Source organism: Tamandua tetradactyla, chromosome 9 (genome assembly GCF_023851605.1).
Source record: "Tamandua tetradactyla isolate mTamTet1 chromosome 9, mTamTet1.pri, whole genome shotgun sequence".
NCBI classification, from domain to species: Eukaryota; Metazoa; Chordata; class Mammalia; order Pilosa; family Myrmecophagidae; genus Tamandua; species Tamandua tetradactyla.
In genome coordinates, this window is record NC_135335.1 from 117,433,868 (window position 1) to 117,446,702 (window position 12,835).

A 12,835-nucleotide genomic window follows, 5' to 3' on the forward strand; every position below is an offset into this window, starting at 1 on the left:
TTCCATCTTACTGCGTAGAAAACCGAGGAGCAGAGAGAAAGAAAACGAGCAAATAATAAAATGTTATGATATATAGTGAAAAGTCCTACGGAGATAATATAACAGGAAGGAGGGTGGGGGAAGTGGGTGAAATTTTAGATAGGATAATCCAGGGAAACCATCACTGAAAGGCCATTGGAGGGTTTTGATCAGAAAAATGATACGATTTGACTTATGTTTTAACAGGTACACTAGTTTAAGCTGCGCTGGGTTTTGTTTCCCTGGGCCTGCTTTTCCCCAAGGACTCTGGACGAAGACTGCCTCTTCCCCAGCCTTAAACTTTGGACCTAAGAACCGTAAGGTCGCGAGGCGCCGCGTCCGTAGCAACCGCGGCGTTAGGACGCGCGCAAGGGCCAGAACAGGAGATGAGGAGCAAGGCCAAGCCTTGCACACTCACAACCCTACCAGGTCGCACACTCAGAACACCACGTAAGAACGCCGACCAGCCGCAGCAGCCAAGAAACAACGCACGTTAGGGCCGTGACACGAGGACGCAAACCGTGGCCCCGCACCGCGTGCCCAGGAGCAGAGCGCGGACACCCGGCGCGGGACGGGGCGGGGGCGGGGGCGGGGTGGGTTAGCCGGGACGGCCCAGCACGGAAGTGAGGGCGGAGCCTCGGGGGCGGCAGTGGCGGGGGCGGGGCGGGTTCGCCGGGGCGGCCCAGCACGGAAGTGAGGGCGGAGCCACGGGGGGACGGGGGCGGGGGCGGGGCGGGCTCGCCGGGACGGCCCAGCACGGAAGTGAGGGCGGAGCCTCGGGGGCGGCGGGGGCGGGGGCGGGGCGGGTTCGCCGGGGCGGCCCAGCACGGAAGTGAGGGCGGAGCCACGGGGGGCGGGGGCGGGGCGGGCTCGCCGGGACGGCCCAGCACGGAAGTGAGGGCGGAGCCTCGGGGGCGGCAGTGGCGGGGGCGGGGCGGGTTCGCCGGGGCGGCCCAGCACGGAAGTGAGGGCGGAGCCTCGGGGGCGGCGGGGGCGGGGGCGGGGCGGGTTCGCCGGGGCGGCCCAGCACGGAAGTGAGGGCGGAGCCACGGGGGGCGGGGGCGGGGCGGGTTCGCCGGGGCGGCCCAGCACGGAAGTGAGGGCGGAGCCACGGGGGGCGGGGGCGGGGCGGGCTCGCCGGGACGGCCCAGCACGGAAGTGAGGGCGGAGCCACGGGCGCGACCCCGCCCCGCCGGCGGAAGTGACCGCGCGGCGCTTGAAGGAGCTTTAAATTCCCGGTCTTGGGAGGGCGACCCTTTCGGCCGAGTCGGACTTGGCGGGCCCGATGGCTTTGGACGTGAAGTCGCGAGCAAAGCGTTATGAGAAGCTGGACTTCCTCGGGGAGGGACAGGTGAGGCTCTCGGGCCGAGACGGGGAGGGCCCAGAGCGGCCAGCGTCGCGCCGCCTCGCCCTGAGGGGAGCGCGCTGGACCCCGGAGGCCGCCCGCGCGCACCTGCGGCCCCCTGTGCACCTCGGCGGTGAGCCCCGGGCGGGGCGGGACGTGGCGTGTCTGACCACGTTGCAAGTCGCCGCGAGCCCACTCCCAAAACTTGGTGTCTTTGCCTCCCAAGATGTAAAAAGAAGTAAAAAAGAAATACAAAAAAGCCCCCCCAAACTCACGTTATTCCTGTTTCCCTGTCTAGTTTGCCACGGTGTACAAGGCCAGAGACAAAAACACCAACCAGATTGTCGCCATTAAAAAAGTGAGTTTCAGCTTTTGTCGTTTTCTCAAGTCCCGTGAAGGGATGTGTGTGTGTGTGTGTGTGTGTGTGTGTTGCACTGACGTGACCGTTTCGGTTCTCTTGCCTGTCCCTGCGTGTGCGTGTGTGTGTGAGATGCACTGACGGGTGTGTGTGTGTGTGTGTGTGAGATGCACTGATGGGTGTGTGAGTGAGTGTGAGATGCACTGACGGGTGACCGTTTCGGTTCTCTTGCCTGCCCCTGCGTGTGTGTGTGTGTGGGTGGGTGGGTGTGAGTGTGAGATGCACTGACGGCTGTGTGTGTGTGTGAGTGTGCGATGCACTGACGGCTCTGTGTGTGTGTGTGTGTGAGATGCACTGACGGATGTGTGTGTGTGAGTGTGAATGCACTGACGGGTGTGTGCGTGTGTGTGTGTGTGAGATGCACTGATGGGTGACCGTTTCGGTTCTCTGGCCTGCCCCTGCGTGTGTGTGTGTGTGTGTGCTGCACTGACGGGTGACCGTTTCGGTTCTCTTGCCTGTCCCTGCGTGTGCGTGTGAGATTCACTGACGGGTTTGTGTGTGTGTGTGAGATGCACTGACGGGTGTGTGTGCGAGTGTGAGATGCACTGACGGGTGTGTGTGTGAGTGTGAGATGCACTGACGGGTGTGTGTGTGTGAGTGTGAGATGCACTGACGGGTGACCGTTTCGGTTCTCTGGCCTGCCCCTGCGTGTGTGTGTGTGTGTGGGTGTGAGTATGAGATGCACTGACGGCTGTGTGTGTGGGTGGGTGTGTGGGTGTGAGTGTGAGATGCACTGACGGCTGTGTGTGTGTGTGTGAGTGTGAGATGCACTGACTGATGTGTGTGTGTGTGAGTGTGAGATGCACTGACTGATGTGTGTGTGTGTGAGTGTGAGATGCACTGACTGATGTGTGGGTGTGGGTGTGAGTGTGAGATGCACTGACGGCTCTGTGTGTGTGTGTGTGAGAGATGCACTGACGGCTCTGTGTGTGTGTGTGTGAGATGCACTGATGGGTGACCGTTTCGGTTCTCTGGCCTGCCTCTGCGTGTGTGTGTGTGTGTGTGTGTGTGTGTTGCACTGACGGGTGACCGTTTCGGTTCTCTTGCCTGCCCCTGCGTGTGTGTGTGGGTGTGTAAGATGCACTGACGGCTGTGTGTGTGTGTGTGTGTGTGTGAGATGCACTGACGGGTGTGTGTGTGTGTGAGTGTGAGATGCACTGATGGGTGACCGTTTCGGGTCTCTGGCCTGCCCCTGCGTGTGTGTGTGTGTGTGTGTGCGTGTGTGTGTTGCACTGACGGGTGACCGTTTCGGTTCTCTTGCCTGTCCCTGCATGTGGGTGTGTGGGTGTGAGTATGAGATGCACTGACGGCTGTGTGTGTGTGTGAGTGTGAGATGCACTGACGGGTGTGTGTGTGAGTGTGAGATGCACTGACGGGTGACCGTTTCGGTTCTCTGGCCTGCCCCTGCGTGTGTGTGTGTGTGTGTGTGAGTATGAGATGCACTGACGGCTGTGTGTGTGTGTGTGTGAGTGTGAGATGCACTGACGGCTGTGTGTGGGTCTGTGGGTGTGAGTGTGAGATGCACTGACGGCTGTGTGTGTGTGTGAGTGTGAGATGCACTGACTGATGTGTGTGTGGGTGTGGGTGTGAGTGTGAGTGTGAGATGCACTGACGGGTGTGTGTGTGAGTGTGAGATGCACTGACGGCTGTGTGTGTGTGTGAGTGTGAGATGCACTGACGGGTGACCGTTTCGGTTCTCTGGCCTGCCCCTGCTCGTGAGGAGGGTTTCTGCGGGTTCCCGGAGCAGCTCTGTGGTGAACCGTGTTTGGTTCCGGTCCGTGAAGATGGAAGGGGACGCCGCGTGGCGCGTTTGCCGCGCGGGTTCGGGCTTGGGCGAAGCGGGCCGGCTCGGGCTGAGCCCACGGGCGTCTGGCGCGCTCGCGCGGTGCGTTGTAGTGCAGCTGCCTGCGTAGCCCCTGGAAATGGCCTTGGGCTGGTTCCGGCGGCGTCTGCCGTGATGTGCTGACCTGTCGTGTGCCAGGCACGTCGGGTGACCCTCAGAACGGCCGTGGGAGGTCGTTGAAGCGCTCACCTTTGATTTTGCAGTAGGGGTCGTTGAAGCCGACAGTTGCGGTGTCTCGTCGAGTTTGTGCAGCCGGTTGCCGAGGTCGGGACTGGTTAAAGCGGGGACTTGACTCACATGGCCCGGGCGGGCCGCGGTGGCTCAGCGCCGGTTCCCGCAGGCCCTGCGCGGGCGCGGGTCCGGTTCCCGGGGGAAGAAACCGACGTCGCGGTGCAGGTCCCTTGTCTCCAGTGCTGCCGAGATCTGTCACCGTCTGGAGGGGGGCCGCCCCTGGGGGTGGTTCCCGCTGCTGCTTTGAGTCTTTCTCCTCCTTCAGAAACCGTTGCTTCTCGTCTACGTCCACCGTCGTCTTACACCCGCTGCCGCTTGTTTGTGTCACTTACCAGCCTCCGGCGACTTAACCAGTGGCCCACCTCTTGTCCCCAGCTTTACTCCTGCCGTCATAGTCACCTGTACTTTTCCTCGTTACCCAGTTCGCATTTCGTGATCCAGCTTCATAGCCAGTCTCTGGCAAAACGCCTTCACTCTCCAACCCTTTCTATTCCCTTTTTCCAGGTCTGTCCCTGGTTCACTCGAATGTAGCCGCAGTGCCCTTTCTGTCCCTTGCACACTTAGATTCATTGCAGGGTTGTTGCCTTCTGGTGGGTGTTTCTTCCCTTGGAACTCGGCGTGGGCGGATGCTTATCATTCACGACACATCGAAATCTCTTCCCGTGCGCTTCAGCCACAAGGAGGACAGCCCCTTCCTTCCCTATGGCTCTTGCTGTATTTCCCGTCATTTTTATTCACATTTATCAGAATTTGAAAACCTCTGATTTAGGAATTTGTCTGTTTCCTTCCACTTGCATTACACCTCGGACTGTGACTTGTGCCTTTGTATGCACTTGGTACCTGATAAAAGCTCTGCACACTGTTGGAACATTGAGTTCTGTAGTTGTCTGAAAGCCCTGGGTTTTTTGTTTTTAACTTTTTTTCTTACTGTGAAATATAACATATATACAGAAAAGCTATATATTTCGAAGTACGTTTTAATAAGTAGTTATAGAACAGATTTTAAAGTTTGGTATGATTTACAGTTCCACAGTTTTTCATTTTTTTCTGCTAGCTGTTCTCAGACACTGGAGACCAACAGAAATATCAATATAATGATTCAGCAGTTGTACTCATTTGTTAAATCCCATCTTCTCTGTTATACTTCTCCTTCTCTCTTTTTTTGTGAAAAATAACATAACAGCAGTAAATTTCAAAGTACATCACAACAATTAGTTGTAGAACGGATTTCAGAGTTTGGTATGGGTTACAATTCCATAATTCTGGAGGTTTTTTTGTTTACTTGCTTTTAAGCATAAATTAGCACTTAAAACTCCATGCTCTTTCTCTGTAATAGACTTTTCCTTCTTGAATGTAACTCATAGCAGACTTTTGTTTTACAATTAGTTTTTTTTTTTGAAGTACCACATTTATAGTTTTAACAGACAAGTAATAGACTTATGCTTTTAACTTGCCTTATTCTTCTCTACCCCTGTTTTTCACTCCTCAGTATGAACAGTTTTAATTTTTTAAATTTATTTTAAAAATTAAGAATAAAAACATTAACATACTGCGTTCTACATATATAATCAGTAATTCTCAGTATCATCACATAGTTGCATATTCATCATTTCTTAGAACATTTGCATCAATTCAGAAAAAGACAACAGAAAAAGAAATAAAATGATAACAGAGAAAAAAATGATTATACATACCATACTCCTACCCCTCACTTTCATTTATCACTAGCATTTCAAACCAAATGTATTTTAACATTTGTTCCCCCTATTATTTATTTTTATTCCATATGTTCTACTCATCTGTTGACAAGGTAGATAAAAGGAGCATCAGACACAAGGTTTCCACAATCACACAGTCACATTGTGACAGCTATATCATTATTCAGTCATCCTCAAGAAACGTGGCTACTGGAACACAGCTCTACATTTTCAGGCAGTTCCCTCCAGCCTCTCCATTACATCTTGGTTAACAAGGGGATATCTACTTAATGCATAAGAATAACCTCCAGGATAACCTCTTGACACTGTTTGGAATTTCTCAGCCATTGACACTTTGTCTCATTTCACTCTTCCCCCATTTGGTCCAGAAGGTTTTCTCAATCCCTTGATGCTGAGTCTCAGCTCATTCTGGGATTTCTGTCCCACGTTGCCAGAAAGGTCCACACCCCTGGGAGTCATGTCCCATGTAGATGGGGAGGGGTGGTGAGATTGCTTGTTGTGTTGGCTGGAGAGAGAGGCCACATCTGAGCAACAAAAGAGGCTCTCTTGGGGGTGACTCTTAGGCCTAAATTTTAAGTAGTCTTGACCTATCCTTTGTGGGGTTAAGTTTCGTATGAACAAACCCCAAGACTGGGGGCTCAGCCTATAGCTTTGGTTGTCCACACTGCTTGTGAGAATATCAAGAATTCAACTTGGGGAAGTTGAGTTTTCCCCATTCTCACCATTCCCCGAAGAGGACTTTGCAAATATTTTTCCACTCACTAATAAAATCACTCTGGGATTCATTGGGGCATTACTCTGGATAAACCAACAAAATCTCATGTCCTACCTGAGATTCCAAGTACTTATGGTGTTTAATCAAACTGTGTACATAAGTTATATTAGGAAATGCACTAGTCAAAATATAAATTTTGTAACAAATAAACACTTTTTTCTTTAGTCTGACACATAGGGTGACATTTTAAAATATTAATTACCATCTATTTTCAGCCCCCTGCAGCCTCCTTTGTTCTTCCTCATGCAAAAACATTTTTTTAATTTATACATTTAGTCACTATTATTATATACTCTAGGCATTCCTAGATTATACCATCTCAATCTTTACCACCTATTTTTCTTTCTGATTTCATTTATGCCACAGCCCTCCTCCCTCTATCCTTCTCACATGCAACTTTGTTCAGTGTTTTAACATAATTACATTACAGTTAGGTAGCATTGTGCTGTCCATTCCTGGGTTTTTGTATTCAGTCCTGTTGCACGGTCTATCCCTTCAGCTCCAATTACCCAATATCTTACCCTATTTCTGTCTCCTGATGGTCACTATTACCAACGAAATATTCCAAGTTTATTCACTAATGTCTGTTCATATCAGTGAGATCATACAGTATTTGTCCTTTTGTTTTTGGCTAGTCTCACTCAACATAATGTTCTCAAGGTCCATCCATGTTGTTACATACGTCATAACTTTATTCTGTCTTAAAGCTGCATAATAGTCCATCGTATGTATATACCACAGTTTGTTTAGCCACTTGTCTCTGGATGGACATTTGGGCTGTTTCCATCTCTTTGCAATTGTAAATAATGCTGCTATAAACATTGGTGTGCAAATGTCTGTTTGTGTCTTTGCCCTTATGTCCTTTGAGTAGATACCTAGCAATGATATTGCCGGGTCATATGGTAATTCTATATTCAGCTTTTTGAGGAACCGTGAAACTGCCTTCCACAGTGGTTGCACCATTTGACATTCCCACCAACAGTGAATAAGTGTGCCTCTTTCTCCACCTCCTCTCCAGCACTTGTCATTTTCTGTTTTGTTGATAATGGCCATTCTGGTGGGTGTAAGATGATATCTCATTATGGTTTTGATTTGCATTTCTCTAATGGCCAGGGAAGTTGAGACAGTTTTAATTTTTAACTTCTTCCTCTGGCGCTTACTTCCATTTCCCTAACCAGTATACATATATCATCATTTCTTGAATGGTTTTTGTTTTTTAGTTTTAGACATTATCTATTCTTTGTGTGAGCTTTGAGGATTTAGTTTAGTGCTTGTGGACCTTGCCCTCCCAACAGCCATTTATTTCTACTCTACTCATCCCCACAAGTAGTTTATCACAATACTGGGTTTATAATACAGAAACATATAATTTAAAAGTTTAAGTCCCTCCTTTCCAACTTCAGTATTTAAGGTAACCTTTCCTCGGTTTGAGAAATAGTCTTCCAGGTTTTTTTTTTTTTTTTTTTTTTTTTGACATTCATTTGCTAACATGTATGTTTAATTTTGCAAAAAAGAAATCATTAAATAAGCTATTTTGTACTCTTCTATTTATTGTATCTTGGACTTTAAAAATATCATGTTGATTTTCCTCATCTTTTAAAAAGATCACATTGAATTTGTTTTCTAATTTATATATCAAATCCCCTATTGATGGCCTTTAGAATCACTTCTTTTTTCTCAATACTTGTTTTAAATATTTGTATCTTAAAACAATATATGGTATTGTATACTTTAAAACTGTAGATACATATGAATTGTTGCCATATAGGGTATAAACAACAGCTTCTACCAGATGGTATCAAATTGCACTCCAAAGTGGTCCAACCAGTTTACCCTACCACCACATGTGGACTGCCAGACTTTAAAACGTTCGGCCGTTAGATGATCAAAAATTGTATGTGGTTGTTACGTCAATTGCGATTTCCCTGATTACCAGTGAGGTTGATGATCTTTTCTTATAATTACTGGCTTTTTAGATTTCCTCCTGCCTGTTTTTCTGCTTGGGTTGCTTGTATTATTTTCTTCCTTTTGTTTTGTTGGAATTCTTTGTATATTCTAGACATGGATCATTTGCCTGAAATATTGCAGATATCTTTTCGTATTCTTTAACTAGCTTTTTGTTTATTTATGGTATCTTAATTTTTATATATTTTGAGGCACAGAGATTTAATTTGGGTTTTTTTGTACTTTTTTTCCACATGGGCAGGCACTGGGAAATGAACCCGGGTCTCCGGCATAGCAGGCAAGAAATCTGCCACTGTGCCACCATCTCTCGCCTAGAGATTTAAATTTAATAGGTTGAAATTCATCAGTATTTTTCCCATTATGCGTTTCGTTTTTGTGTACTGCCCTGCCTCCAGATTATCAAGAATTTTGTGTTTTCTTCTTTTCACATTTAGGTCTTATTCCATCTGTAATTAATTTTTCTGTGTTATGAGATGTGGATATCCAATATTTTTTCTTCTGGTTGATTCAAAACTATTGTTAGTCTGTCCTTTACCTAGTGAATTGTAATGTCATGTTTATAACCCAGGATCTAGTATATATGTGGATCCATTTCTAGGCACATTATTGTGTTCCATTCATGGACTTTTTTTCCCCATCCCTGCTCAAATACTATGGTGACTTTAATTTCCAAGGAAATCTGACAAGTCCCACACACCCTGTTTCTCTTCTTTAAAATTTTCTTGGCAACTCTATGAGCCTGTTTGGAAATTTGTAACAGTCAGGTTTAGTGGATACCATAACATTATTGTTAATGTTTTAGGTATGAAAATGGCATTTTGTTTATGTAAAAAGTGTCCATATGTTTTAGAGATGCTTACTTAAGCGTATAAGAGTGAAATGACACAAAATCTGGGATTTGCTCTAAAATATTTTAGCCAAGAAAAGGGGAAGAGGATGAATGAATAAATAAAATATGTGTGACAAAATATTGGTAATTGTTGAATCTGTAGGTGATCAAGTTTAGAACTTCATGTGACTAGTCTTTTTTTTTTCACTAATCTAATTTTTATTTTTTATTTTTTTGGAAATAGGATCTTTGCAGACCTCTTTCATTTTATTTTATTGAGAAATATCCACACACATATAGTCCAACAATATTATACAATCAGTAACTCAACAGTATCATCACATAGTTGTGTATTCTTCACCGTGATCATTTTTAGAACATTTGAATCACTCCAGAAAAGAAAAGAAAAAGAAAAGAACTCATACACCTTTTCTTACTTACTGCTCCCTCTCACAGTATTTCAGTCTACCCAATTTATTTTACCCCTTATCCTCCCCCCATACTATTTATTTTTATATCCATATATATATATCCATAGTTTTATATATATATAATATATATATACATTTATACGTACATTTATAAATTTATTATACACTTATACATTATACATTATTATAAATTTATGTTATAAATTTATATTATACATTTATATATATATATATAGGTTTTACTCATCTGTCCATACCCTGGATAAAAGGAGGATAACCTCTGTTCTAGTTTGCTAGCTGCTGGCTTTTAACAAGGGGAATTTAATGAGTTGCTAGTTTACAGTTCTAAGGCCGAGAAAATGTCCCAGTTAAAACAAGTCTATAGAAATGTCTAATCAAAGGCATCCAGGAAAAGATATCTTGGTTCAAGAAGGCCGATGAAGTTCAGGGTTTCTCTCTCAAGTGGGAAGGCACATGGCGAACACAGTCAGGGCTTCTCTCTCGGCTGGAAGGGCACGTGGCGAATACGGCATCATCTGCTGGCTTTCTCTCCTGGCTTCCAGGTTTATGAAGCTCCCCGGGAGGCATTTTCCTTCTTCATCTCCAAAGGTTGCTGGCTGGTGGACTCTCTGCTTCGTAGTGTTGCTTTCTCTGAATCTCTCATTCTCCAAAATGTTTCCTCTTTTATAGGACTCCAATAAACCAATCAAGATCCACCCAAATGGGTGGAGACATGTCATCCCCTAATCCAGTTTAACAACCACTCTTGACTAAATCACATCACCCAGGGAGATGATCTCATTACAGTTTCAAACATACAGTATTGAATAGAGATTATTCTACCTTTATGAAATGGGATTTATATTAACATGGCTTTTCTTAGGGGGCATACTTCCTTTCAAACCAGCACAACCTCCCAACTCTGTTTGAAATCTCTCAGCCTCTGAGACTTTATGTTGTCTCATTTCTCTTTTTCCCGTTTTGTTCAAGAAGGCTTTCTCATTCTAATGATGCTGAGTCCCAGTTCATTCCCGAGAGTCCGGTTGCAAGTTGCCAGGGAGAGTTACACCCCTCTGGAGTCATGTCCCTTGTAGGAGGGAGGGCAGTGAGTTCTCAGTCAAGTTGGCTGAGAAAGAGAGGTCTGAGCAATATAGAGGATCTCCGAGGGTTACTCTTAGGCATAAATATCAGTAGGCTTAGGCTCTCCAAATGGGGAAATTAAATTTTTTTTCCTTTCTCCCCCAGTCCCCCAAGGGAAATTTACCAATACTTTTTTATTCTCTACCCAAATTACTCTGGGATATGTCAGAGCATTCCACTAACCTGGACAAACCAACAAGCTCTTACACCCTATTCAAGATTCCATGTAATTGTGGTGTTCAAGTAACCGTACCATACAAGGTAAATTACATAATGTGCTACCCAAAATATAAGTTTTGCACCAAGTAAACATCTCTCCCTTTGATCTCTCACAGAGGTTGAAGTTTGAAAACATGGGCCATATCATCCTTTACCCAGTATTCTGATTTACCTTAGTCCTATCTAGGTCAGCTTCATTCATATCTCTAGATGAAATCTGCTGCTTTTTCAGCTTTTTTAACAGTTGCTGAATGGGGTAATGCTGACTTGCATAGCTTCATAGCTTTAACTCTGAGTCTCAGGTATCACATAAATATCCAAAGTTTCAGGAAACAACCAAGTTATATACAAATAGCTCAGTATCTCAGAATTTAGAAATATCAAAGCTAATGTGTTTTTATTATGTTTGGAAAATAATTCAAAAAATTATTCTTTTTTGCGTGTTTTTCTTTGTAGGTTTTTATTTTAAAGTCATTATAGATTCATAAAAGTGACAAAGATATTACAAGAAAAGTTCTGTATACCTTTTACTCAGTTTCCCTCAATGATTACATCTTTTTTCCTCTTTGTAAAAAATTGTTAAATGGTCACAACATTTTACAACATAACATTCCCATTTCCCATGTGAACCACTTTCAGGTATATTATAGTTCAGTAAATTATGTTTACAATATTGTACCATCATCACCACCATCCATTACCAAATCTTTTCCATCTCCCCCCAAAATTGTCTATTCTTACCCCTCTATCCATGTAGATTTTAGAACCAATTTGTCAATGTCCATGAAAAATGCTGTTGAACTTTAAACTTAGTTGCATTGAATTTAAAGAGGATTGACACATTTAACATTTATGGTATTGCAGTCTTCTTATCCATGAACATAGCATTTCTGTTTATTTTGGTCCCTTGTTTTTAACCTTTTTTTTTTCTTCTCTGGGTGCATTGAACCTGGGTCTCCTGCATGGAAGGCGGATATTCTAATCACTAAACTTTTTTTAAATAAGAGTTTTATAATCTTATTTTGGATAAGTTTCTACATCTCTTGTTAGAGTTAATCCCAAGTGGCATATTTTTTATGCTGCAATTAATGTCCTAATTGCAATAAAAAGTTGTTTGTAGTGTTTAGTTGGGAGACCTTTTAAGGATAGACTAGCTATGTTCTTCCAGAAGTAATCTTTTTTTTTTTAAAGTGTATTCTTGGTTGCTGACATTCATTATATAAAATAGAAAGAGAATATTCTTTAACCTGGTAATCTTTTTTGTGTGAGACTAAACCTATTAATGCCATTTGTCATGGTTATTTACAGTAACAACAGTTTAACTATGTTTTATATCCACCAAAATTTGTACTTTTGCTTTTTGGAAAATGTGTACTCTAAGATCATATTATTGGGTGTGTTACCAATTATACAAGATGTTATTTTTTGTTTATATGTCCTGTCTTTACTCCGAAGTAAGCTAACTTGAAATGGATGTTTACAAAAATATTAACCAGTATACCCTCAGGTATTTTGTCCACAGTTAACCTTGCAAAGACAAAGAAGACTTTTGTTTTTTTAATTGTATTATTTTAACATGTAATTAAAAAACTTAAGGGACATAGAACAGTGGGTAGATGATCCTTTCTTATGTGTCATTTTTGTGTTTTTTTAATTCATGACTCCCACTTCCTTCTTGCCTGCTAAAACTAGTTAAACGTGAGTTGTTACATGGTTTGCTGTGGCTAAGTTTTGAAATGTTTATATTTTATGAATCAAATTTAAAAAAACACATTTTTAATGTCTTTACTCATTTTTCTCTATCAGATCAAACTTGGGCATAGATCTGAAGCTAAAGATGGTAAGTATTTCATGTAAACTGGCAGAACAGAAAATATTTTTTTCTGACTGAGGAAATGACCAA

The 12,835-nt window shown here is 44.1% G+C and overlaps 1 protein-coding gene across 5 annotated transcripts in view; it reads left to right on the top strand.

Moving 5' to 3' along the window:
- The first annotated feature begins 1,182 nt into the window (after positions 1 to 1,182).
- CDK7 (cyclin dependent kinase 7) overlaps positions 1,183 to 12,835 on the top strand; it is a 92,629-nt gene continuing 80,976 nt past the window's right edge. For all 5 annotated transcript variants that reach the window (XR_013158040.1, XM_077117416.1, XM_077117417.1 and 2 more), the window contains exons 1-3: positions 1,183 to 1,369; positions 1,662 to 1,721; positions 12,739 to 12,772. Coding sequence is in view for 4 of the 5 variants with exons in the window: in XM_077117416.1 (XP_076973531.1) it covers positions 1,304 to 1,369; positions 1,662 to 1,721; positions 12,739 to 12,772 (160 nt within the window). In the remaining variant the exon portion in view is untranslated. The remainder of the gene's footprint in view (positions 1,370 to 1,661; positions 1,722 to 12,738; positions 12,773 to 12,835) is intronic.